A 24774-nucleotide genomic window follows, 5' to 3' on the forward strand; every position below is an offset into this window, starting at 1 on the left:
AAATCATTTTTAACTTCAACTGGGTGGTTGATAACTGATCTCCTCACGGTGAGGGGTGATGGTAGAAAGGCACTCTGGCACAAAATGGCTGTCAACCAACCTCCATTAAGGTGTTTAATAGTGGCCCCAGCCATCTCATAACAATGCACTGTACTGTAAGTGCTCCAAGATCTGTTGAGCAGCTCCATCTCAATTAAATGTGTTATGGCATTAATGAGCTTCCATATAAGTCGGTATGTGTGTATGAGTGTGCATCGTCCAGAGCTGGTACATAGTAAAAAAAAAACACATTTCAGTCAACACTTTGGACCTTCGTTTCAATTTACCACAATTCTATTCTTATTGTTGTTGCATCGTTGAGAGGTGAACCTGCAAGTAAGCATTTCATTGTAATGTGAACACCACGCGTACGTGTTCCTGTGCATATGACAAATGACTTGTAAAAGAATTGAACTGGACGCGAACCATTTTCATGTGGTGCCTCTGTGTGTGAATGAGAACACCTATCTTTAATACCTCCATTACGGTGTCACTTGCTGTGGTAAAACATTGTACTTTTCTCAGGACAGGCTGTGTTCCGCAACAACATGTCCTCGTGGAGATATGTGAACAGATCACTTTCTCTCTCCATGCTTTCCCAATCATCCCACCCGCATCCGCTCCTCTGACGCCGACACAAAGACAAATCTCAACGGACGGAACAGGTTTTAATATGAAAATTATTTTTTATTCTGTTCTGCTTGCAGTACAGCACAGTATCGTCTTTCCAGTGGTGCGGCAGCCCAACATGACCACTGTGTTCTGCTCCAGTATGGCACATTGATTCTCACACAGTGACGCAGTGCAAGTCCGTCTGGACACAGTGTGGCGTAAAGACCGCGCCGGGTTAGCGGATAGAGACAGCGCTGGACCGGGGCGCTACAGTGGGGATTAATATGGAGGAACACAGTGTTTTTGTTGAGTTCAGCACGACAGATGCATCTTTGCAGAGTGAAAGCACACACCACAGTCCTGGGATGGCTCACGATGGATAGTATACTGCTGCATGATGCAAAAAAAAAGCCATTTGATGCCCGCTAGGCTATATTGTGCGTAAAGAAGTCACTGTACACCTCAACACATTGGTCCAGTTGGAATCCAGGCCCCAGTATCTCACCAGACGGTCATGTTGTTGGACAGGCTATGTATGCCCTGGTAAAATACCTTAGAATTCAATAGTTATTAATAACGTGTTACAGCCAAGGCCCATACTCACACTACTACAGTGACACGGTCGTCAGACACACACCTCAGTCACATCGCAAATATCATTGTTAACTAATCGTGGTTGTTGGTCAGTAAGAACATAGTTAAGTACTGGTCTCTGAGTTCACTGGGTTTTGAGGACAGACAAAAATACAGCTTCCGAGATAATACTATCAATTTAGTAGACAAACTTAACGTATAATATCTTACCTTTGAAATATATTATTATATATAGATATGCTATTATTGAGATGAAATAAATATTCACCGATAAAAATAACAGTTTACAATTGCAGACACTCATCAACACAACAAATAGACATAAGGGGCAGATATTTCGGTTCATTGGTGGCACAAATACCTTGGCAGGTAACATTTCGCCCACAGTTAGCCTCGTCATTGGATTCTTGTAAGCTGTTGATTGTAACAAGCAAAGCACTGCTTCCATTGTGTTCCTATAGCTCTTGGGTTAGCCAGGTTGTAAGAATGAAAAACTATACTATTAGCAACAGCGAGCACTCCCAGTTGTGGGTGCATTTTTCCTTCACATCTTATCTAATGGCACTGGAATGACAAACAATATCCTCATATCAAGATGCTGAACAATAATTGATCTAATGCTACCCAACTCCACAAATATATATGTGATATACATCTAGATATTCAAAGAAATGCAGACAAAACTTTACACGACACAATTTTGTGTTCACTTTTTTTTTCTTCAGCTGAAGTATGGCTCAGATGCAGTCGCAGACAGACGAATGAACCGAACAGACTATATGGAGAAGATGGAACTAGCCTTGTGGGTGACTGACAACATGCACAAAAAAGTCGTAGCAGTATTCACTCTCCGCTACTCAACTTCCTGTTGCTTATGCTAATGCTAAAGGTGGGTGGATAACGGGCTGATTTGAAAGTACGCCTTACTATGCAGGTATCGGCTTTGCAGTCAAATTGCTATAAATAAGCTAGCTCTTGATTACAGATTTACAAACGCATCTCTGGTAGCATCTTTTAGGCACCTAATCATGTTGACATCATTGCTGGGACACAGAGAATTCATTCTGACCATCTGTGCGGCCACATGTCCGACAATTCAATCTAGCATTTACCCAATGGTTTTCCACATAGTGCCCCCCCCCCCCCAAATGCTACAATCTTAAAGTGTCTTCATCGTTGCAGCAGACTAGGTCAAGGCTACATTCTGTCTTATGGGGGGGGGAAGGCTGCCAATGACGTTAGGTAGTTGAAAAACGTTTCGCGTGTACCCAGTATAGTACAGCACAGTGCTTACATTTTGTCATAATTAATACATTTGTCTCCTATTATAATAACACATAGTAAACTAACCTTTTTTTAAATATAAAATGCATGAACTGTTGGTGTGCAGGTAATGTATTGCTCAAGAGGGACATGAATGGGAGAGTACCTGTGGTATAAATGAAACAGCATTGTATGTAAGCTCCGCTGAAGTTTGGCACAGTACAAGGTCAGTCACAGTCGACTTACCCTGTTGTCAAGAATACAAACACAGTAAAACGCAGACACACAGAATATCAAATATGAGTTTGAGAGGGTGAATGGGGAAAACAGAGAGGGCTAGCTGCTATTCTATTCTCCCTAAAAGTGAAATATAGAACATACATGACCCCAGACTTCACAGTTCTGTGAAAGTTAAAGGAAAGTTAGGGGTTAATGTTAAGGGATGTAAATCAAATGTTTCTGCATTGGAACCCTCAGTAGGGAGGTCTATGAATGAGTACCTGAGCCCTCAAGAGCAAATATAATTTCACAATAATAACCACTTCACTTCAAGACCCAAAGACACGGCGTGTCAAGAGGACGGACCCATTTCTGAGATCCCACTTTGGACACCAATTTCATTGAACCAACAACACATGTAGTCTTTCAGATACTCTGACCGGAATGAAGAGAGCCCCAGTAAACATGACATTGCTGTGCACTCCCTCTCACTGGACAATGGGGGTTGTGCAAGAGTTGTAGGGGGCTGAGTTACAGGACTGCTGTTGCCACACAGTCATGACCCAACGTTTCTGAATAGGTCAGCGGTTCCTACCCAGGTAGGTGTCTATGATTCGCCTCACACCTCGCTCTCCACACTGGAGAAGTGTGCGGACCCCCTCCGTGAGCAGAGGCTCTTGGCCTTGAGGGGCAGGTGAGGTGACTGTAACCTTTGGGGCTGGGGCACTGAGCGCAGTCTCTGGTACAGGAGTTTGGCACTAGCAGAAGCCATAGAAGACGGCTGGGGGGCGCCTGGGGTGGAGGATACTACAGAGGGAGATGAGACCGAAGAGGACGAGGTGGGAAGAGGGACGTGGATGGGATGGGATGCAGAAGGAGGGGCAGGAAGGGCTGGGAGTGTTGGTGGAGGGAGGGAGGGTATGAGGGCTTGCGATGTAGAGGACTGCCGAATGCGGTCCGTCCGCTGTGTTCGCTGGATGCTGAGGTTGGACTGGCTTCCCGATATGGGTTGATTCTGGGTCCGGTCGGGTTTGGAGGAATGCCGTTTGGAATTGGCGCTGCTCCCGAAACGTTGACAGTGTAGAAATAGCTCCTCCTGGCTACGAGAGCTCACCTTGGCCCACTTAGAGTGAGCGTGTTGATGCTCGAGGGCCGATTGACAGTTGCAAGCCACATTACCGCGCCCTTTGTCCTTCCTTTTCCCTTTCTTCTCCTCCTTCACGGGAAGCTTGTCCACGGACCAGTATCTTCGAGGAGCTGGTGGTGTCAATGGAGGTGGAGGCCACTGTGTACCACCTATCCTCCTTGAACCCCAGGCTCCACCTGATCCCCAGCCACCTTCCCCTGCTATCCCTGCTCCCCCCCATCCCTCCCCATGCCTCAGTAATGAGTCATCCCTACTGTTTATACTGCCAGCTTTTTCTCTGGCGGGATAAGTGCCGAAAAACCAACCTCCCCCTCCTATGCCCCCAACCGCCCTACCCTCATGACCATCCCAGTACCTTTCAAACTTTCCGAATTCTCCCGAGGAGCCGTCGTCGTCGGAATAGATGCCCACCACCTTATCGCGTTCCCTTTCGGACTCTGATGCGGTCCTTCTTCTTCTTTCGTGTCTCGTCTCTTGCTCCACTTTTCTCCTTTGCTCCTTGGAATCGTCATCCTCATCTTCGGAATCCCACTCATGAAACGACAGACCTTCTTTGGTGTGAACCTCCACTCTTTCGTTCCTTCCCAACAGGGGGCGCTTCTCCCCTTCTTTCCCTAGGGCCTCTCTATCTGAACCCTTACTCCTGCGCCTGGACGAGAGAGGGATCAGTGGTAGAAATGCAGATGAAGGAGTCTCTGACGATGGGTTTCCCGCTCCCCAGAACTTGACAGCGGTTGAGGGTTTACTGGAGCTCTGGTACTGCTTGCTGGAACTGGAAGGCCTATCTGCATGCCTGTGGCGAGAGTGAGGACTTCTGTGCCTTTCCTTGCCTCTAGTGTTGTCTCCATCATCTCTTTCCTTATCCTCTCTCTCTCTCCTCTCTTCATCCCTTGGAATATCCCATCCGTAACTTCTGATAGAACCTTCACTCTTTTTCCGCATGGAGTCACGCCTCGGAGCCGGGTAGGAGGAGTAGGCCTCTTGCATTATCGCTTTGAGCTGCCCTCTCTGCTCACCACCTCCTTCCTCGTGCTCTGACCGCTTGCCCCGGTCTCTTCTCTTCACCTTCTCCTCTCTCTTCCTCTTCTTCTTCACTTTACGCCGCTTGCGCTCCCGCTCTCTCTCCTTCTCCTCTCTCTTTTTTTTCTTCCGGCCTTTCTTCCTCCTCTTTCTCTCCCTTTCGCTCTCTTTGTGATGCCGTTTCTCCTCCTTCCCCTCGGCCCTGGTTCCTGTTCCTCTACATCTTTCTCTCTCGCCCCAGGAGGCCCACCACTCCTGCAGCTGGGCTAGCTGGCTCCCTGCCCTCTCTCTCTCATACTGTAGACGAGGCTTGCGGGGTGGCACAGGCGGAGGGGGCGGACTGCAAGGCAGTGAGCGAGAGGACATGCGTCGGGATTTGCCCTTTCTCCGTACTAGCAGGAGGCTAGACTCCTCTGTCAGCTCATCAGAGTCGTAGATGTCCTCGACATCTCTACTGCCGGCCCTGTACTTAAAACTCTGGGACGATGTGTATGAGGTGTTGGAGGATGAGGGTGAGTTGGAGCGGGAGAGGGAGACGGAGGATGAGGACGAGGATGAACTGGATGAGGTGGAGGAGCAGGAGCTCGAGGTGTAGAGGGCGGAGTGAGAGGGAGTGGTAGGTGTAGTGTGGGCAGGGGACGAGACAGGGACAGGCAAAAGGAGTGGGGGAGGGCGACGGCTTCGCCTGCCACCTCCATCCCTTGCACCGTACCGCCCTCCCCCTCTTCTCCCCAGGGGGAGGATGTTCTCATACAGAGGCCCCCCGGAGCCCTTTCTTTTAGGGAGGCTACCTCTTCTCCAAAATAGAGGCCGATGTGGGGATGAGGGGAGAGCTAGAGGGGGCTTGGACATGAAGTGCCAAGGGGGCGGTCCTTTAGAAGGTAGCCGTGGCATTCCTGAGGACTTTGTTCCCCTCTGGTTCATTTTGGGGGTTTGAGAGCCACCTGTTTGTGGGTCAGCATTTGCCCCTAAGCCCTCTGGATCGATCGGGCCATAATATCGCTTGTATTCATCCAGGCCCCCGTCCCCTCCACCGGCTCCCCCAGCCCAGTGAGGGGGCAAGCCCTGTTGAAACTGTGCCATGTCTGGGATCCCACCGCTGCCACCAATAGGCTTGTCCGTGCTGGGCTTGGGACGGTTCCAGCGGTCTACCACAGCCAATCTGCGGTCATGACGAGGCAGAAAAGTGGAGCACGGCATAGGACCCTCCGTAAGGGGACTGTTTGATGGCCCAATGGCCATTGCAGAGTGCCCAGTAGTTGGAGGAGATGCAGCGGGAAGCATGCTGTATGCTTGCGGTTGTTGCTGCTGCTGATGCATCTGCTGCTGCTGCACCATAGCAAGAGTAGTGTTACAGGTTACAGCCGCTGAGATGTGGGACTGGGGTGGAGGCGGCATTGTGGGAACACTATGATATAGGGGAAGTGTGTTTTTTAGGCCTCCAGAGATGGTTTCATCTTTAAACTTGCAGCAACTGTACATACCCTGGGTAGAGAGGGAAGGGAAAGCTCATTAGGATACATCTAGCAAACTACACCACCCAGTATCCCTTGATGAGAATATTGATACTTATGAAAGTCGCTTAAAAACATGTGAGTTAAAACTAGGTTCCATATGTACATATGTTGTGGCAGAAATGTGTCCCCATAGAAGACTGAATACACTTACCTCAGTGTCTGCATTTATGGTGCACTCAAGCTTCAGTTCAATTTATCTTTTTAAACTACCACCTAGTGTGCTATGTACTCTGGAGCTCCCACTGCACTGCTCAAACACTAAGTCACAACTGACTCTTTAAAAAAAGAATAAGCACTTTGTGATATCTGCTGATGTAGAAACAGCTTTATAAATACATTTGATTGATTGATTGAATAATCTGTCCTTTCTCTCCCCTCCAGCATAAAATGTGACGTGCCATGAATATGGCGGATGCTGCTCTAGGCAATATCTCTACTCTGTACTCTGGGAGGTGGAAACTAACCACAAAATACTAATGAGGGTGGAAGAAGAACTTGTGACAGGTCTAATACTAAGTAATTTACTGCTTTAAAAGACTGATAGGCAACAATTATCGATTAAGTGCGTTGAATGGCGGGGCCATGTAAATCATAACAGCTGTATCACCTTTACTTGAAGGTGATTCATTCAATACCAATACGTCTTAATGGAAAACGAGAGTCATCGCACTAATCTAATCACTACCACCACCACTACCACCACCACTACCACCAGCAGGGGTATCACTACCACCACCACTACCACCACCACTACCACCAGCAGGGGTATCACCACCACCACTACCACCACCAGCAGGGGTATCACTACCACCACCACTACCACCAACAGGGGTATCACCACCACCACTACCACCACTACCACCAGCAGGGGTATCACCACCACCACTACAATCACTACTCCTAGCAGGGGTATCACCACCACCACCACCACTACCACCACCACTACCCCCAGCAGGGGTATCACCAACACCACAACCACCACTACCACCAACAGGGGTATCACCACAACCCCCACTACCACCAGCAGGGGTATCACCACCACCACTACCACCAGCAGGAGTATCACCACCACCACTACCATCACCACTACCACCACTACCCCCAGCAGTAGTATCACCACCCCTACTACCATCACCACAACCACCACTACCCCCAGCAGGGATATCACCACCACCACCATTACCACCACTACCACCAGCAGGAGTACCACCATCACTACTACCACCACTACCCCCAGCAGGGATATCACCATCACCACCATTACCACCACTACCACCAGCAGGAGTACCACCATCACTACTACCACCACTACCCCCAGCAGGGGTATGACCACCACCACTACCACCATTACCACCACTACCACCAGCAGGGGTATCACCACCACCACCACTACCACCACTACCACCAGCAGGGGTATCACAACCACCACTACCATCACCACCACCACCAGGGGGCATCAGTATCACCACCACCAACACCAGTCAGTGACTCACCCTGCTGAGGACCAGTAGGAAGTCCATGCCCCCTGAGTGGCCCAGGCATTGCCTGATCTTCCAGTACACCAGGTGCTCCCAGGAGAACACCAGCAGACTGAGCCCCATGGCCACCAGCAGCATGTAGAAGACGCCCGCCATGTTGTCGATGTCCAACTTGGAGCTCATCACCTCAATCTTGTCGTTGTGACAGATCCCAGAGAGCCACAGGCGCTCAAGCATGTCGATCTCGTCTGGCGGGGGGAGAAGAGGGGCCGGGAGGCAAATAAAAAACCACGAGAAGGTGTTATCTGCCTTTGTTATGAGACAAGCAGTGTTTTATACCTGAAAGGGTGGAGCTGGGAGATATGTTGCATGGCGGGGGGCGAGGCGAGAATGAGGGAGAGAGGGTGAGAGAGAGGCAGAGGGAGAGAGAGAGAGACAGAGAGAGAGACAGAGAGAGAGAGACAGAGAGGAGGAGAGATAGAAGCTGCACAGCTTTGATGGAGGTCTGAAATGGCCAGGATACAGAATGTCCCATGCTAAGAGTGACCCCGACAGTGCTTCAAGATGAAAGGAAGCGGACACTGATAGGACTCCGCACACTAATCATTAGTACCTTATCAAAAACAACTGTTACACTGTCAAGGAATAATGAAGGAAAAGCCAGAGCTTGTACTCAGCGGAGAGCAGATAACGTGCATTGAAATGACAGCCACATCTGTGAGCTAAAGCCCTCTGCATTGCAAAATGAGCTACTTAAAGGAAGTTTTAAAATCCCTGTTCATTATAACACTGAAACATTCAACTATATTAACCTTAGGTTAATTTCCCCTTGTGGGACACCCAATTGTAAAGCCCAAGGTACATGGATTAGAAAAACAGGAATTAACCATGTTGACTAGAATGTCATAATCCACTCCAATAAAACTCAATAAAAAGGATTCTACCAAACAAAAATATTCTTCCAAGAATGTGTAGCTAAGAATTCACAGTCAGAGAGTTAGTGATCTGTCTGATTACATTTTGACATTTACATTTGAGCCATTTATCAGACACTCTTATGCAGGGTGATTTACAGTTAGAAGAAACCATCTTAAAATAGCTGGGTGAGACAACCACATATCTCAGTCATAGTAAGTACATTCCTCCTCAATAAAGTAGCTATCAGCAAAGTCAGTGCTAGTAGAGGGGGAAAAAGTGAAGTGCAAATGTTGGTTCACGAAAATCACTATACTTAACTGCCAATTGTGTTTTCAACAATGGATTCTAATTTGCATGATCATAAACTGTGGCAGACTCCTAATCTCATTCATCATATTTCAATAAGCACCACCGTCCCCCGCTCTCTTTTCACATTCAATCCTAAATCACGACAGCAGCCTGAACTCAGGGCGTCATAACCCCGCTTTGAGATCTTTACAAAGACGGCTGAACTGAGACGGAGCTGCAACATCCTCTTGCATTAGCGAAGGAGCAACCGCGCCTTTTAAATCACAGAACCAGAGCAATTGAGTGACAGAAAAAAAGATCTATTAGAAAGAAAAAGTCCCATAATAGGAACACCAATTGTAACATGAACAATACAAAATATGATACAGCACTGGAGAATACATGCATGGAAATCTTTAAGACCTCGTATAACGTGATGATTAGTGAAACATTCTGGGGTGGTTGCACAGACCCAGATTAGGCCTACAGTCCTCATGCACTGTAAGTTAACTAGACACTAGACATGCAGGTAACTGCCAAAATAACGGAAACACTTGTAAATGAGTAAATGAGGGATGCAAAGTATATTGAAAGCGGGTGCTTCCACACATGTGTGGTTCCTGAGTTAATTAAGCAATTCAAATCCCATCAGGCTTAGTGTCATGTATAAAAATGCTGGGCAGGCCATTATTTTGGCTACCATGGCTATGCCCCCATAGGATGACAATGCACCCATCCGCAGGGCACGAGTGGTCACTGAATGGTTTGTTGAGCATGAAAACCATGTAAACCATATGCTGTGGCCATCTCAGATCAGAACTGGACCCAATTGAACACTTATGGGAGATTCTGGAGCAGAGCCTGAGACAGAGTTTTCCACCACCATCAACAAGACAGCAAATGATGGAATTTCTCATGGAAGAATGGCATCTCATCCCTTCCATAGGGCTCCAGACACTTGTAGAATGTATGATCAAGGTGCATTGAAGCTGTTGGTGGCCCAACACCCTATTAAGACACTGTATGTTGGTGTTTCCTTTATTTTGGCAATTACCAGTAGGTCTACTGTAAAATGTACAGTATGTAGGACAAACTGTAAAACCGTGAATATACGTACAGCATTCAACTGAATTAAGCAGTAAGTACTGCAGGAAAGTGCTTTTTTTTCTCTCACTTCAATCCACCACCAAAAGCAGAGACAGATTGATGCTGCCAGCCCGCTACTAACAAGCCAGCACATTTATCAACTTCTCCTGCCTGTCCCCAATCCCTCTCTCCCTCGTCCATCTCTCCCCCACTCCTCTTTCTCTCCTCACCGTCTCCCACCAGCTGCAGTAGGGCCAAGTCCACCGGGCGTTTCCAGCGGGTGTTCTTATGCAGGGCGATGCCGTAACCCGTGGTGGCAAACACCTTGCCCGAGCCAATGGTCATCACCTTACAGCCCTCATCCTTCCGCGCCATGTAGTTTAGCACAGCCGCGTCATAGATGAAGGCATCTAGTTTGCTGAAGGGGAGGGAGGGAGAGAGAGAGAGGAGAGAGAAGAGGGGATGAGAGTGAGATGATAAGTGAGAATGCATCATGTGAGGTTTAATAACACGGTACGTCAGGTCCGGGTGAGGAATAGGCTGCTAGTGGTCAAGTCGTCTAGGGGAAGTGATTGTCTTTCCTCTGCATGAGGCGCACAATTAGTTATAAATACCCTCATGCTTCCAACATAAGTTTATGTATGTTTTGTCTAATGTAAGCAGAATCCATATTTTGCACTACAGACACCAGCAGAGAGACAAACACACATACAGTACAGTACGATAGGACGTCCCGTGGAGATAATTGTTGCTAAGCGGTTGCTATGCTTGGTTGTGTTCATTTGGGCACATAACGGGAAAAATAAATGCAACGGAAAACGAAAATGTGCGTTTCTTATTGGACAAGTCTAGGTAGTCCCTCCCTGTTTCAGTCTGTTTTCTTTCCATTTGGTGCCTAATGAACATGGCCCTGGTTGAATGCAATGAAATGAAAGGGATGTCATCTTCACAAACAAACAAACTGACCCAGTCTTGAGGTTGTCGATGGCCTCCTCCACGCCCTTCTGGTTGTTGCGGATCATGAAGTTGTGCATGTTGGCGTAGTTGCTGCGGATGTTCTCCTCCGTGCTCCCGTTGGGGACGGTGCCAAATCGGAGCGGGGGGTACTGCTCAGTGGGCTGCTGGAACTGAGGGGATAGAGGAAGAACTAGAGGTTGATGTGGGGATTCAGGGTAAATGTTGAGTGACAAGAGTACATTACATCGTAAAAAATGCATGCATAGAGATCTAAGAAAGTTGGACAGGTGGACAATACCCCAAGCAGCGTGTTATGAAATCAAAGAGCTGACAAAACACGAGAACATTTCAAAAGGGTTGCGGCTCAAATCTCCCACACCAACTCAGCAAGTTGAGCGTCTATCTTTTGAGATGTTATTGTGATTTCTGGCTGTGCTGTCCAGTGCCCATCCAACGTCCTTAGAGCTCATGTAAAAAGGCTTCTTCTATTCCCCCCCCCCCCCAAAGTACAGAGATCTTCAGAAAGGGAGAGAATTGAGAGGGATGAAAGGTAGAGATGGATCAATGCATAAGTTGTCTGAAGGTGGCAGCAGAATTGCCACTAGACCAACCTTCAGCACAACAAAAAACGTCTACTTTTATTGACTTCCAGGCGCTACCCTGATTCTCCACCTTGCACATTCCCACTTGCACATTCCCATCATGGATTAACAATAATGGAGACTCCCTCCAGCCAATGCCTTCACCAATCCATAGACAGGTAATGTGCAAGTGGGAAAAATGGAGGCACCGCTGTGGTATGGAAACAGACATTATGGCCCTCTTGGCCTTGGATCAGAACGGCCTCCTCACTCGCACACCTTCTTGTCGCTGAGACCAGACACAGTGTCGATGTACTCCTCCTGGATCATGAAGGCTGCCAGGTTGGCCGTGTAGGAGGCCAGGAAGATGACAGCGAAGAAGGCCCACACCAGCACCATGATCTTACTAGTGGTTCCTCTGGGGTTCTCCACAGGCACTGAGTTATTGAAGACCAGAGCCCACAGCAGCCAGATAGACTTCCCTATGGTGAATTTAGAGCCCCCTGTCTCTGGATAGAGAGAGATAAGGGGGACAGACAGAGGGGGGAGTGGGAGAGACAGTGAGTGAGAAAGAAATAGAAAAAGAGAAAGAGAGAGAGAAAGAGAGAGAGAGAAATGGACATTGAATGGAAAATAAATATCCCCAGGTTACTCACAATGGCATATAACTCATCACGACCATTTAAATTGCTTCAATGGTGATAACCTGAAATAATAATGACCATACTGTAATAAATGACTTACTCTTTGCACTTTGCAGGCTGCGGTTGTAGCCAACAGGGCTGAAGAACTCAAAAATAAAGACTGTGACGGCGACCACGGACAAGCACATGACGAACATCATCACCCACACAGCTGGGCTGTACGGCTCTGAAACATCACATCACAAAGACAAGGGTTCTGTCCCAAGGTTCTCACTAGCTTGCTACTTAGAATGAAGCTATGGATGCATCGCAAATTGCCCTAAAAATGATCAAAAACTCCAGCCACCCTAGTCATAGACTGTTCTCTCTGCTACCACACGGCAAGCGGTACCGGAGCGCCAAGTCTAGGCCCAAGAGGCTTCTAAACAGCTTCTACCCACAAGCCATAAGACTCCTGAACATCTAATCAAATGGCTACCCAGACTATTTGCCCACCCCCTCTTTTACGCTGCTGCTACTCGCTGTTTATTATCTAATCATAGTCATTTTAATAACTCTACCAACAGTACATGTAAATATTACCTCAATTACTTCAACTAATCGGTGCCCCCGCACATTGACTCTGTATCGGTACCCCTTGTATATAGTCTCGCTATTGTTATTTTACTCTTGTTCCTTTTATTTCTTATTCATATTTTTTAAACTGCATTGTTGGTTAGGGGCTTGTAAGTAAGCATTTCACTGTAACACTGTAATTACATGTATTATTGTGTTTCATGAAATGAAGAGTTTTTTGTCATTACACAAGTGGAACATAAGGAACCGTCTCATTTTTGGAGGTTCAGATTCTGTCTGACCCGAGTCATATAGGAGTAACTTACAAGCTCAAAACAATTAAGGTCAAACCCAAGACGGATGACAAAATGGTCGACGGTCTCAAGAAAACGACCTTACAGAAAGGGTTAGGCTTGAAAATCCAAGATTTTCTTGGCAAGAGATTACTCTGGGCTCATGCCAGCTAAGACATACTGAGACCAAGCCAAGGACCCTTAGGTTACAATCAAATCAGTGACCCTTGAATCAGACGAAATGGCCTTGGGGGAAAAAAAACGAAAGAAACTCCAGGTTGCACACAGTACAGGTCCAGATTGTCTACTAAATCTTACTTGACAGATAGATAAACATCCATGTTTGAAATGGATCATTCAGAGGGGGGAAAAAAACGACATACATTATGTGCTGATTGAGTGTCTGAAACTAAGACCACATCCAGTCTGTGCTACTTGAGTTGCTGGCTGAGCGAGCTTGTTTCACTTACAGCACAGCCGCCTCCTATGGCCAGATTACTGTGTAATACTGAGTCATATCTGATGAGCTGCCATTACACACTGTATTATCTAAGATCTGGCTGCAGATATAGACGCACCATCACGTCTCAATCGATGGCTGTAGGATTAAAAAGCCGGCCTTGTCTGCAGCCTGAGTCTCTGTCTCTACATGCTTGGGAAAAGTCTGGAATTAGGCTGACGCGATTTGAAATGTAGAGGTGTTATCTTAGAGACATATTTTACTCTGAAATATCTTTACCCTTCATTATTGAGGGAGGGAGGGAGGGAGGGGGAGGCATAGCCCATTGGAATAGTGAATTTCACCAAAGGCTACAGTGAAAAATACAAGAGGAAATGAAAATATCGACGTGTTTATGGCCTTTGTTTGAGATGCCTGTGAAAACCATGCTTGGCAACTTCAATACTAAACCAAGAAGGAGAAATCAAGGTTTTCCTTGTTAATGGGGGGTAACATTGGTTGGGGTATGTCAGGTATTGTGTGTTACAATAGACTCTTCATAGCCCATCATAGGCCCTTCATATGCCCTTCATAGGCCTTCATAAGCTCTTAGTCAGCCCTGCTCACCAAGGAAGGCCGACGGCGAGACGGTGCCGTTGCTACGGGAGACCATGACGCTGATGCCCGTCTCCACGAAGGGCACGGAGAACTCCACAGCCTCTGACCTCTCCTTGTTGACTGTCAGGGAGCCAATGGCCATGTCGGCCCGTTTATAAACCACCTGGTGGGCGGGAGGGGAACTGCAGTTAGGAACAGAAAAAAATGGGCCCATTCACGTTCACAGGCACTCACTTCCAGCTGTCTCAGCAGTAAAATGGTTACGTTAACGAGATCCGAGAGTGAGTTGTGCAACTAAGGAGCCTCGCGGTGGGGGAAAAGGGACACCTGCACCTGGTAGTAGCAGGAGCCTAGCCACCCGGTGGCTGTATAAACACAGCAACACACCCGTAGCTGTGCTGTCACTGTGAATGTGGGTTGACACATCCCCATCCCTTCTCTGTTAGCCACCCGTATTAATCCCGGCACCCAGAGGGGGATTGTCTTCCCTGGAAATAGCGAGGCATTTGCCCAAGACTCCACGCCAAACACTCCCGAGTTACTTCGCCATGGGAATACTAATCTATTTGACAGTTCTTGGTCTCATTCTGTCTCCCGTTTACTTTCAGGGGATTTTGAGGAGGAATTGCATGGCACCCCTTGAACACGTTTTTCTGAATGCGAAAAGAAAGAGAGAAGAAGAAATACATGACCCCTGACCTCCCCGACCATGCCATTCCACTGCCCATCACTCCCCCTCTTCCCGTGTCTGCCATTGGTCACCAGGTAGAGGTCATAGGAGAAGCCCACTATTTTGGCCAATCGCTTGAGGACGTCAATGCAGAAGCCTTTGCAGCAGTGCTTCGATGATTTCTCATCCACCGGCACACTGTGGTTACAGATAGAGCGAGGGAGGGAAGGAGAGAAAGACAGGGAGGGAGATGTTAGAGACAGGAGGCAGAGGAAAGAGAGAAACAGAAGGGAGACACAGAAGGGCAAGGAGTGAACATATGAATTATTAGCGAGAGCTGTAGTTTCTGGATCAATACTGCCTGTAGTTGGACTGCTCAGTTTTAGAGAAGGGAGGCATATCAGGACAGACAGGAGAGGAGGAGGTGGACTGCATAAAAACTGGATTAATTGTCCTTTTTCAGGGTGGGTTATCCTCAGCAGGGGACGAGGAGATTTAACAGGACATACGTGGACTCTTTCTAAGCATGTAGCTTTACAATCGGAATGTCGACAGAAAAAGCCTATTGACATATTAAAAGTTAAGTTTAACTGGGCAAATATCAATGTGTGGTCCCTCCCTGTATGCCCACTATGATAACCAACCAGTCAGCGCAGGTGTTGCGATTCCAATGGAATGTTAAAAGCAGGCTGATTAACTGGGGCAATCTCTCTGAGCCAATACAATTGATGGACTTTTCCACGGGCTTTGTTACCAGACGTCTTATCAGAGACAGGCTGGGAACACATAACCGACTAAACAGACCTCCAGAGACCAGGACAGACTGTGAAACACCGAGTGAGAGTTTATAAATGAGTACAAGAGAGAATAAACAACAGCATGTCAATGAAAAAAAAAACTGGCAAAGCATGTGGTTACTGGTTAGACTACGCTGCATCCCAAAAATGTACGTTTAAAAAATATATATATTTCAAAGTATATTTCTACCTTGTGTGCAGCCCGGAGCTGTTTGTCAAAATCAAGAGTAGAGCAATGAAGCTGATGATGTCATAGGGTCACTGGGCACCATTGTGGCGCATGGCATAGATTTACTTTGACAATTATAAAGACATTTTCAAAGTCTAAAGGGTTTATTACTTATTTACTGCAATTCAGTTGCTAAATCTTTACAAATTCCCTGCAATTCTTTTCCCTGAATGGCTTGAGGGGAGGGAATGTAACCATGTGACATCATAGGTAGAGTGGAGTAAAACATTGTATTTTAAACACACTCTCAATAAACTATATCAATAACAAGGAGCAACATAAGCCAATCACAATTATCATTTTTGTATTACCCTTTAGGCTTATGATAGTTACAACATTTAAACTATGTTGGTTACATGTTGGTCATGGTTAAATATATCTACATGGTTAGACCATGGTCAGTCATGGTTAAATATCTACATGGTTAGACCATGATCAGGTCATGGTCATGGTAAAACATCCGCCCCAGTAGCAGGCCTTACTTGGTGGTGTTGAGTGGTAGTCTGCAGGGTACCGAGTCCCGGATGCAGGAGTTGGTGCCTGGGTCGGCTGGCTCCACAATGACAAAGGGCCTCTCCTCCAGGGTGACCACCTTGAGGTGCTGGGTGTCATCCAGCGGCTTGAGGAAGGAGCCGTAGCGTGAAAAGGGCTGGATAATGAGATCCAGAACACCGTTCTGCCACGTGCCAACCTGCAGGAGATCATTTAGAGCCATTTAGGAAGTACACTTGTAGTAGTACAGTTTTTGCACTATTCCTGACATTTAATCCTAGTAAAAAGCCCCTGTCTTAGGTCAGTTAGGATCACCACTTTATTTTAAGAATGTGAAATGTCAGAATAATAGTAGAAAGAATGATTTATTTCAGCTTTAATTTCTTTCATCACATTCCCAGTGGCTCAGAAGTTTACATACACTCAATTAGTATTTGGTAGAATTGCCTTTAAATTGTTTAACTTGGGTCAAACGTTTCGGGTAGCCTTCCACAAGCTTCCCACAATAATTTGGGTGAATTTTGGTCAATTCCTCCAGAGCTGGTGTAACTGAGTCAGGTTTGTAGGCCTCCTTGCTCTCTCACGCCTTTTCTGTTCTGCCCACAAATGATCTACAGGATTGAGGTCAGGGTTTGTGATGGCCACTCCAATACCTTGACTTTGTTGTCCTTAAACTATTTTGTCACAACTTTGGAAGTATGCTTGGGGTCATTGTCCATTTGGAAGACCCATTTGAGACCAAGCTTTAACTTCCTGACTGATGTCTTGAGATGTTGCTTCAATATATCCACATAATTTTCCTTCCTCGTGCTGCCATCTATTTTGTGAAGTGCACCAGTCCCTCCTGCAGCAAAGAACTGCCACAACATGATGCTGCCACCACCGTGCTTCACGGTTGGGATGGTGTTCTTTGGCTTGCAGGCCTCCCCCTTTTTCCTCCAAACATAACGATGGACATTATGGCCAAACAGCTCTATTTCTGTTTCATCAGACCAGAGGGCATTTTTCCAAAAAGTACGGTCGTCTGGCATTTTTATGGCGGTTTTGGAGCAGTGGCTTCTTCCTTGCTGAGCTGCCTTTCAGATTATGTCGATATAGGACTCGTTTTACTGTGGATATAGATACTTTTGTACCTGTTTCCTCCAGCATCTTCACAGGGTCCTTTGCTGTTGTTCATCTCTAGGAGACAGAACGCATCTCCTTCCTGAGCGGTATGACAGCTGCGTGGTCCCATGGTGTTTATACTTGCGTACTATTGTTAGTACAGATGAACGTAGTACCTTCAGGCGTTTGGAAATTGCTCCCAAGGATGAAACAGACTTGTGGAGGTCTACAATTTTTTTTCTGAGGTCTTGGCTGATTTATTTTCATTTTCCCATGATGTCAAGCAAAGAGGCACTGAGTTTGAAGGTAGTCCTTGAACTACATCCACAGGTACACCTCCAATTGACTCAAATGATGTCAATTATCCTATCAGAAGCTTCTAAAGCCATGACATCATTTTCTGGAATTTTCCAAGCTGTTTAAAGGCACAATCAACTTAGTGTATGTAAACTTCTGATCCACTGGAATTGTGATACAGTGAATTATAAGTGAAATAATCTGTCTGTAAACAATTGTTGGAAAAAATGACTTGTGTCATGCACAAAGTAGATGTCCTAACCGACTTGCCAAAACTATAGTTTGTTAACAAGAAATTTGAGGAGTGGTTGAAAAACGAGTTTTAAGGACCCCGGCCTAAGTGTAGGTAAACTTTCGACTTCAACTGTATGTGGATCGTGAGGAGGAAAAAGGAAACCTTTTGTGCGATGCACATTTCTCTTTTGCTCACTGCCTCGGTGTGGCATGTGCTAAAAACTTGAGAGTGTTTCGGTGTCTCGGAGGTCAAGCTTACATTGGAGACTGCAAACTGGGGGAAAATAAAAACCAGAAGTGAACGCAACCTGTGTTGAAGTGATTCACTAATTCATTCAAGTGATTGCTTTGAGAGAACCATTTCCCCAGTTCTTCTTCAGGGTTACTTGAACTTGTCAGGTTCTAATATCACTACAACGTGTAGACCATGGAATGGCCTACACGTTTATATTATTATCCTAATATTTGGAATCAGGGTTATTTTATACTATAGGGAACAGTAAGTTACAGTATTTACGGATCTATGGAGACTACAGACGGACAGTATATCATTTGTGGTTATGTGTAAACGTGTATCCGACCAATACAATTTGATTTGATTTGAAGCGGTCAGACTTTTCCCATTAGATAATGTGGTCTCGGGTCAAAAACTGGTCCCAGAGCTCAATCGTCCACTGCTTGTTCACTCACCCTTACTGATCAGAGCCCAGAGCACTCAGAGGAGATAGGAAATTAACTGAAGGAGCACTACTACAGAATCCATGTTATCATACAGCTGCAACTGGGTCAGATTAACCCACCTTGACAGTACGGAGGCATATCACGGTTCATGCTGAACGAATTCCTCCTGTTGTGAATGGATATCATGGAATCACCAGGCCTTGAGGCAACAACGTGGGTGAACGTACAGAGTGCTGAAAGGTTAGTTGAAAACAGCAGGAATGGAGTGAATGGAGAGCTGAGGCAAGTGCATGGGCTTTCTCTCTCTTGGGGGAACAAACATTAGACGTCGAGTTAGCCAGTTAACGACAGCTAACAAGGTTGACAACACATTAAATAAGGGGTAAGTAGACACATCTGATGGACTGTGATAGTGCGGTAAGGGTGGTTAGCAAGTTGAGGGGAGAGATTGTGTGTACGTGTGTATGAGGATAAGTTAGCCAGACTTGATGGGTGTGAAATGGTGGTTAGCGAGCGTGTCAGATAATTAGCGGTTAGCACGCTAACTCACTGACCTCCTCCCAGCCTTTCCCCTCGGAGTAGGAAATCACGTCCAACACTGGATTAGACAGGTAGCCATCACTGTTGAACGAGTAGTCCCGGCCACTCAGCGTAATGTTACTGAAAAACCTGGAAGACAGGAAATGGAGTGTGGGAATGGCAGACAGAAAGAGAAAGAAATAGAAACATGGAAACAGAGAGAAATAGAGAGGCACACTAAACAACTTTCAGCACAAACAGACAGAGAAACTGAGAAACAGGAGACGGAAAAACAGAGAAACGGAGTGGCATGCTAGACTTTCAGCAAGATTCGAGTTTTAGCTGGAAGTGACAGGGAAGGCGATGAGAGAGTGGCAGCGAGAGTGGCAGAGCGAGAGAGAGAGACAGAGAGAGAGAGAGAGAGAGAGAGAGAGAGAGAGAGAGAGAGAGAACGAGAGAACGAGAGAACGAGAGAAGCAGGGGACACTTAATACTAGATATCTTTCATGTGTCTTCAGTTGCAGGCTTTGTAGTTGAAAGACTAGTGTAGCAGAGTGGCAGGGTGAGAGACAGCAGGCTGTAGCTGGGCAGTTAGGCACTACACTAGAGATTTCTCTATGTCCCAAGCTGCTTGTTATTATGTTCCAGCCATTGTTCAGTTACAGGTAGCTAGCTACGTGACAGGAAAATGTAAATCAATCAATGACTTGATGAACAAAACACGGGAGCTTGCCTTTGGAGTAGCCAAAGTTCTGCAAACGGCAAGTCGTTTCTGCTTATCACGTGAATAATGTGCAGAAATTGTGAGTGGTTGAGACTTGCAAAGACTGCAGTATGCAGCGATGTAGGGCAGGCAGGCTATTTTCCATCATCTTCAGCACATCTGTATCTCGTTGATATCGAGAGTGCTAATGGTTTCCTGGCCCTGCCCTGATAATCAGGAGTAAAAGCTATAGAGCAAAACTACACTAGCTGTTGGCTTTCATGTTTTTCATGTTGCTGTTAGGGGCAGCCTGTCGGATACCGAGTCTGAGATGCTTCCGTGTCGCCATGACAACACTGCACCTAAAAGCACCATTCACAGAGGACGCCAGTCAGATAGAATGCTGAAAAACCAATGCCAGTTCGCTTTTTCTCTCCCTTCCTTCAAAAGGCATTTGGAATTTTTGTCGTCAGCGCTTTCTTGTTTTCATGATGCAGCAATCGCTGATTGAAGATGCCCTCATTTCCTTTCATCCAGCCATTCTTTACACGAGGCTGTCACATAGAAAGCCTACCACACAACATGAGATGTTTGTCTGCGTCTCACCCACTGCCCTCTCTCCAACTTCACAAGAGTATTGAGCTGAATTATGACCTATAATTTATGGGTATTTCTAGATCCATATAGCAGGAGAAATGATTCACATTCTGGCACATGATAAGGCAGGCTGGAGCCCTACTTCTAGGGGCTGTGCTGATCTTCCCATCCATCCTGTTGCTACTGTATACAGCATATGAGGGGCAATAATGGAATGCAAAGTAATGGAGTGCAATGCAAATGAGCTAGAAGGCTGTATATGTTTATAAAGGCTGTATGAAGGAGTCACAAAGGGAATTACTACTTTTCACACATGATTTGTCAAACCAAGCCAATAAAGAGAATACTGACGGATGAAATAGAAATCCAATAGAAAGCAGAAAAAAATGAAAGCAGAAAACACCCTTGGTCTCTATTCTACATTCAAATGATTATTTCATGGTTTGGAAAAACAGAGAAGAAATTCTGCTGAAAAATACAAAACTATTCAGTGGTTGCTTTTCTTATAAGATGAAAAAAGACAATGTGTTAATGTTAGCATTCACTTGAACTCTGCAATGCCACTGATCTCTCTTGGTGAGTGCCATGTTGTCATGGCGACCCACCGTCATTGACATTACATGTGTTTCCACAGATGCCGAACATTGTGAGGTGAACAAGCTACGGAATATTTGAATATAGATTTGTCTCTCGTACCGTAACAAAGACAACTCATAATGGCTAATGCATTCAGACAGAGAAATATGGAGGGAGGAATAGAGAGAGAGAGAGAGAGAGAGAGAGAGAGAGAGAGAGAGAGGGATAGGCAAAGTGGGAAAGAGAGTGAGAGAGAGTGATATGGGGAGTAGGGGTGAAGGGTTTGAGGAGGGGGGTTACTAGCTATTTAAACATCAGACAACATTCACATTAATGTACTCTCTTTAGAGCTGCATTTGCATGCCCCCCCCCCCCTCCCCCCTTCTATTAGATTCTCCCATGCCTCACTGGTGCCAGCTCCTCCATTAGGAAACGGGACGGGTCATGTGGTGGGAAGGGAGGGGGGTATGGGAACTGTTTGGTGTGTCCCTATGCTGTTGACAGTGCTCCTGCCATGATAGTGATGGCTCGGGAGATACAGAGAGAGGCCAGAGGAGCTTTGGTGCCTGGTTGGGTTTGTGGCTGTGTGTGACTGCCTCCAATATTTCTACCCTGCATTTGTATTTGAATTTATTAAGGATCCCCATTAGCTGCTGCCAAGGCAGCAGCTACTCTTCCTGTGTTCCAGCAACATTAAGGCAGTTATGTACAATTTAAAATTGTATATAACACTTTTCACAACACATTAAGTGTGTGTGCCCTCAGGCCACTACTCTACTTCCACATATCTAAGCCAACACAATCAATTATCCTATTTACATGTAAAACGATGAAGCATCAGATCCCTTTTAGAGAAGGGAGGAGGGAGGAGAGAGATGGGGGGGGGGGGGGGGTAAAGGGAAGAAACGGAGTGATGAGAAAAAGAGTGAACCAGGGAGGAAGAGAAGAGAGAGAGAGGGTTGTGAAATTACAATAGATGGGAGAGCGTGGGAGGGAAGGAGGGAAGGATGGAGGGGGAGAGAGAAGGAAATTAGATTGAGGATGAGATTGAATGGTGTAATAAAAACAAAGCATAAAGAGCATAGCGGTGGGAGAGAAAAGGGGATGAGAGAGGGGTGCAGGGATGACAGAGGAGCAGAGAGGTACGGAAGGGGATGCAGATGAAAGATAGAAAGAATTGTGAGAAAAAGAAGGGAGAGCGGTGAGAGGTAGATAATTGTAGTTTTACCTTGACTGGTCAAATAAATGCATTAAAGAGACCCATTATAGCTGACACATTAACAATGAATGAAGTAGGTGGTAATTAATACATAAATTGGTACCATTTAGGCCTTTGGTAACAAGTTATTGCCTTCAGAAAGTATTGACACCCCTTGAAATTGATTACATTGAGATTTCTTGTAAAAATGTCAAAGTGGAATTATGTTTTTTGAAATTTGTACAAATTAATAAAAAATGAAAAGCTGAAAAGTGTCAATAAATATGTAATGTCAATACGTATTGTTATGGCATGTCAAAATAAAAATGCTTAACAAGTCACATAATAAGTTGCAGGACTCTGTGTGCAATAATCGTGTTTAACATGATTTAAAAAATGACTACATCATCTCTGTACCCCACACATATACTATTATCTGTAAGGTCCCTCAGTCGACCAGTGAACTTCAAACACAGATTCAACAACAAAGACCAGGGAGGTTTTCCAATGGCAGTAAAGAAGGGCACCTATTTGTAGGGTAGAAATAAGAAAAGCATACTTTTTAATATTATTGTAAGTATGGTGAAGTTATTAATTACACTTTGGATGGTGTATCAATAAACCCAGTCACTACAAATACACAGGTGTCCTTCCTAACTCAGTTGCCAGAGAGGAAGGAAACCGCTCAGGGATTTCACCATGAAGCCGAAGGTGACTTTAAAACAGTTACATAGTTTAGTTACAGAGTTTAATGGTTGTTATAGGAGAAAACTGAGGATGAATCTACAACATTATAGAAACTCAACAAAACTACACTAATTGACTGAGTGAAAATATTTTTTTTCTTTCAAAACATGCATCCTGTTTGCAACAAGGCATTAAAGTAATACTGCAAAAAAATGTGGCAAAGCAATTAACTTTTTGTCCTGAATTCAACACATTACTGAGTACAACTCTCCATATTTCCAAGCTTAGTGGTGGCTGCTTTATGTTATGGGTAATCTTGTAATCGTTAAGGACTGGGGAGTTTTTCAGGATAAAAAATCTACGGAATTGAGGCAAAGGCAAAATCCTAGAGGAAAACCTGGTTCAGTCTGCTTTCCACCAGACACTGGGAAATGAATTCCCCTTTCAGTAGGACTATAACCTAAAACACAAGGCCAAATCTATACTACAGTTTCTTATCAAGAAGACAGTGAATGTTATTGAGTGGCTGAGTAACAGTTTTTACTTAAATCTGCTTGAAAATCTATGGCAAGACCTGAAAATGGTTGTCTAGCAACAACCAATTTGACAGAGCTTGAAGAATTCTTAACAGAATAACGGGTAAATGTTGCACAATCCAGGTGTGCAAAGCTCTTAGCGAATTGCTCAGAAAGACATACAGCTGTAATCGCTGCCAAAGGGGACTCTTACATGTATTGACTCAGGCATGTGAATATTTATGTAAATTAGATATTTCTGTATTTCATTTTCCATACATTTCTACACATTTCTAAAAACATGTTTTCAGTTTTTGTGTGTAGATGTGTGAGAAGAAAAAAATATATTTAATCCATTTTGAATTCAGGCTGTAACACACATAAAATGTGGAATAAGTAAAGGGGTATGAATACTTTCTGAAGGCACTCTATCTACAGCCTATCAGTAACATTTCAACTAACGATCTACTAACCCTAGCCCTAACCCTTACTCTAAACCTAACCATAACCGTAACCTTAGCAAGCAGTTTGCTTATCAACAGAGAGTACGACCATCTGCACAGCATCTACAGATTGAACATCCGGACTATCCAGATAAAGTATGACCATGCCTTTTTGGCTATAATGGAATACATCCTCAGCAGTTCGTTTAATCCCCAATGCTAGTCAGTAAACTAGCTTGATTAGCAAAGACAAGTCATGTATTTTAACTTGATTTACATGGACTCAACATGGCATGCACAGTACCTTTAACTTGATTCACATTGACTCAACAAGCTATGTACAGCTGAAGTCGGAAGTTGACATACACTTAGGTTAGGACATCTACTTTGTGTATGACACAAGTAATTTTTCCAATAATTAATTTACAGACAGATTATTTTACTTATAATTCACTGTATTACAATTCCAGTGGGTTAGAAGTTTACATACACTAAATTGACTGTGCATTTAAACAGCTTGGAAAATTCCAGAAAATGATGTCATGGCTTTAGAAGCTTCTGATAGGCTAATTGACATCATTTGAGTGAATTGGAGGTGTACCTGTAGATGTATGTCAGTGCCTACCTTCAAACTCTGTGCCTCTTTGCTTGAGATCATGGGGAAATCAAAATAAATCAGCCAAGACCTCAGAAAAATAATTGTAGACCTCCACAAGTCTGGTTCATCCTTGGGAGCAATTTCCAAATGCCTGAAGGTACCACGT

At 45.3% G+C, this 24774-nt stretch overlaps 1 protein-coding gene across 1 annotated transcript in view; it reads right to left on the reverse strand.

Moving 5' to 3' along the window:
- Positions 1-701: 701 nt before the first annotated feature.
- Positions 702-24774, reverse strand: part of LOC110487602 (glutamate receptor ionotropic, NMDA 2D) — a 53411-nt gene continuing 29338 nt past the window's right edge. The window contains exons 5-14 of the mRNA XM_036971228.1: positions 19327-19441; positions 16447-16655; positions 14968-15136; positions 14278-14431; positions 12464-12589; positions 11999-12228; positions 11148-11308; positions 10412-10599; positions 7905-8137; positions 702-6379 (exon numbers count right to left, since the gene is read on the reverse strand). Of these exons, the coding sequence (XP_036827123.1) occupies positions 3347-6379; positions 7905-8137; positions 10412-10599; positions 11148-11308; positions 11999-12228; positions 12464-12589; positions 14278-14431; positions 14968-15136; positions 16447-16655; positions 19327-19441 (4618 nt within the window). The 3' untranslated portion in view covers positions 702-3346. The remainder of the gene's footprint in view (positions 6380-7904; positions 8138-10411; positions 10600-11147; positions 11309-11998; positions 12229-12463; positions 12590-14277; positions 14432-14967; positions 15137-16446; positions 16656-19326; positions 19442-24774) is intronic.

The sequence above is a fragment of the Oncorhynchus mykiss genome, chromosome 32 (genome assembly GCF_013265735.2).
Source record: "Oncorhynchus mykiss isolate Arlee chromosome 32, USDA_OmykA_1.1, whole genome shotgun sequence".
Lineage (NCBI taxonomy): Eukaryota > Metazoa > Chordata > Actinopteri > Salmoniformes > Salmonidae > Oncorhynchus > Oncorhynchus mykiss.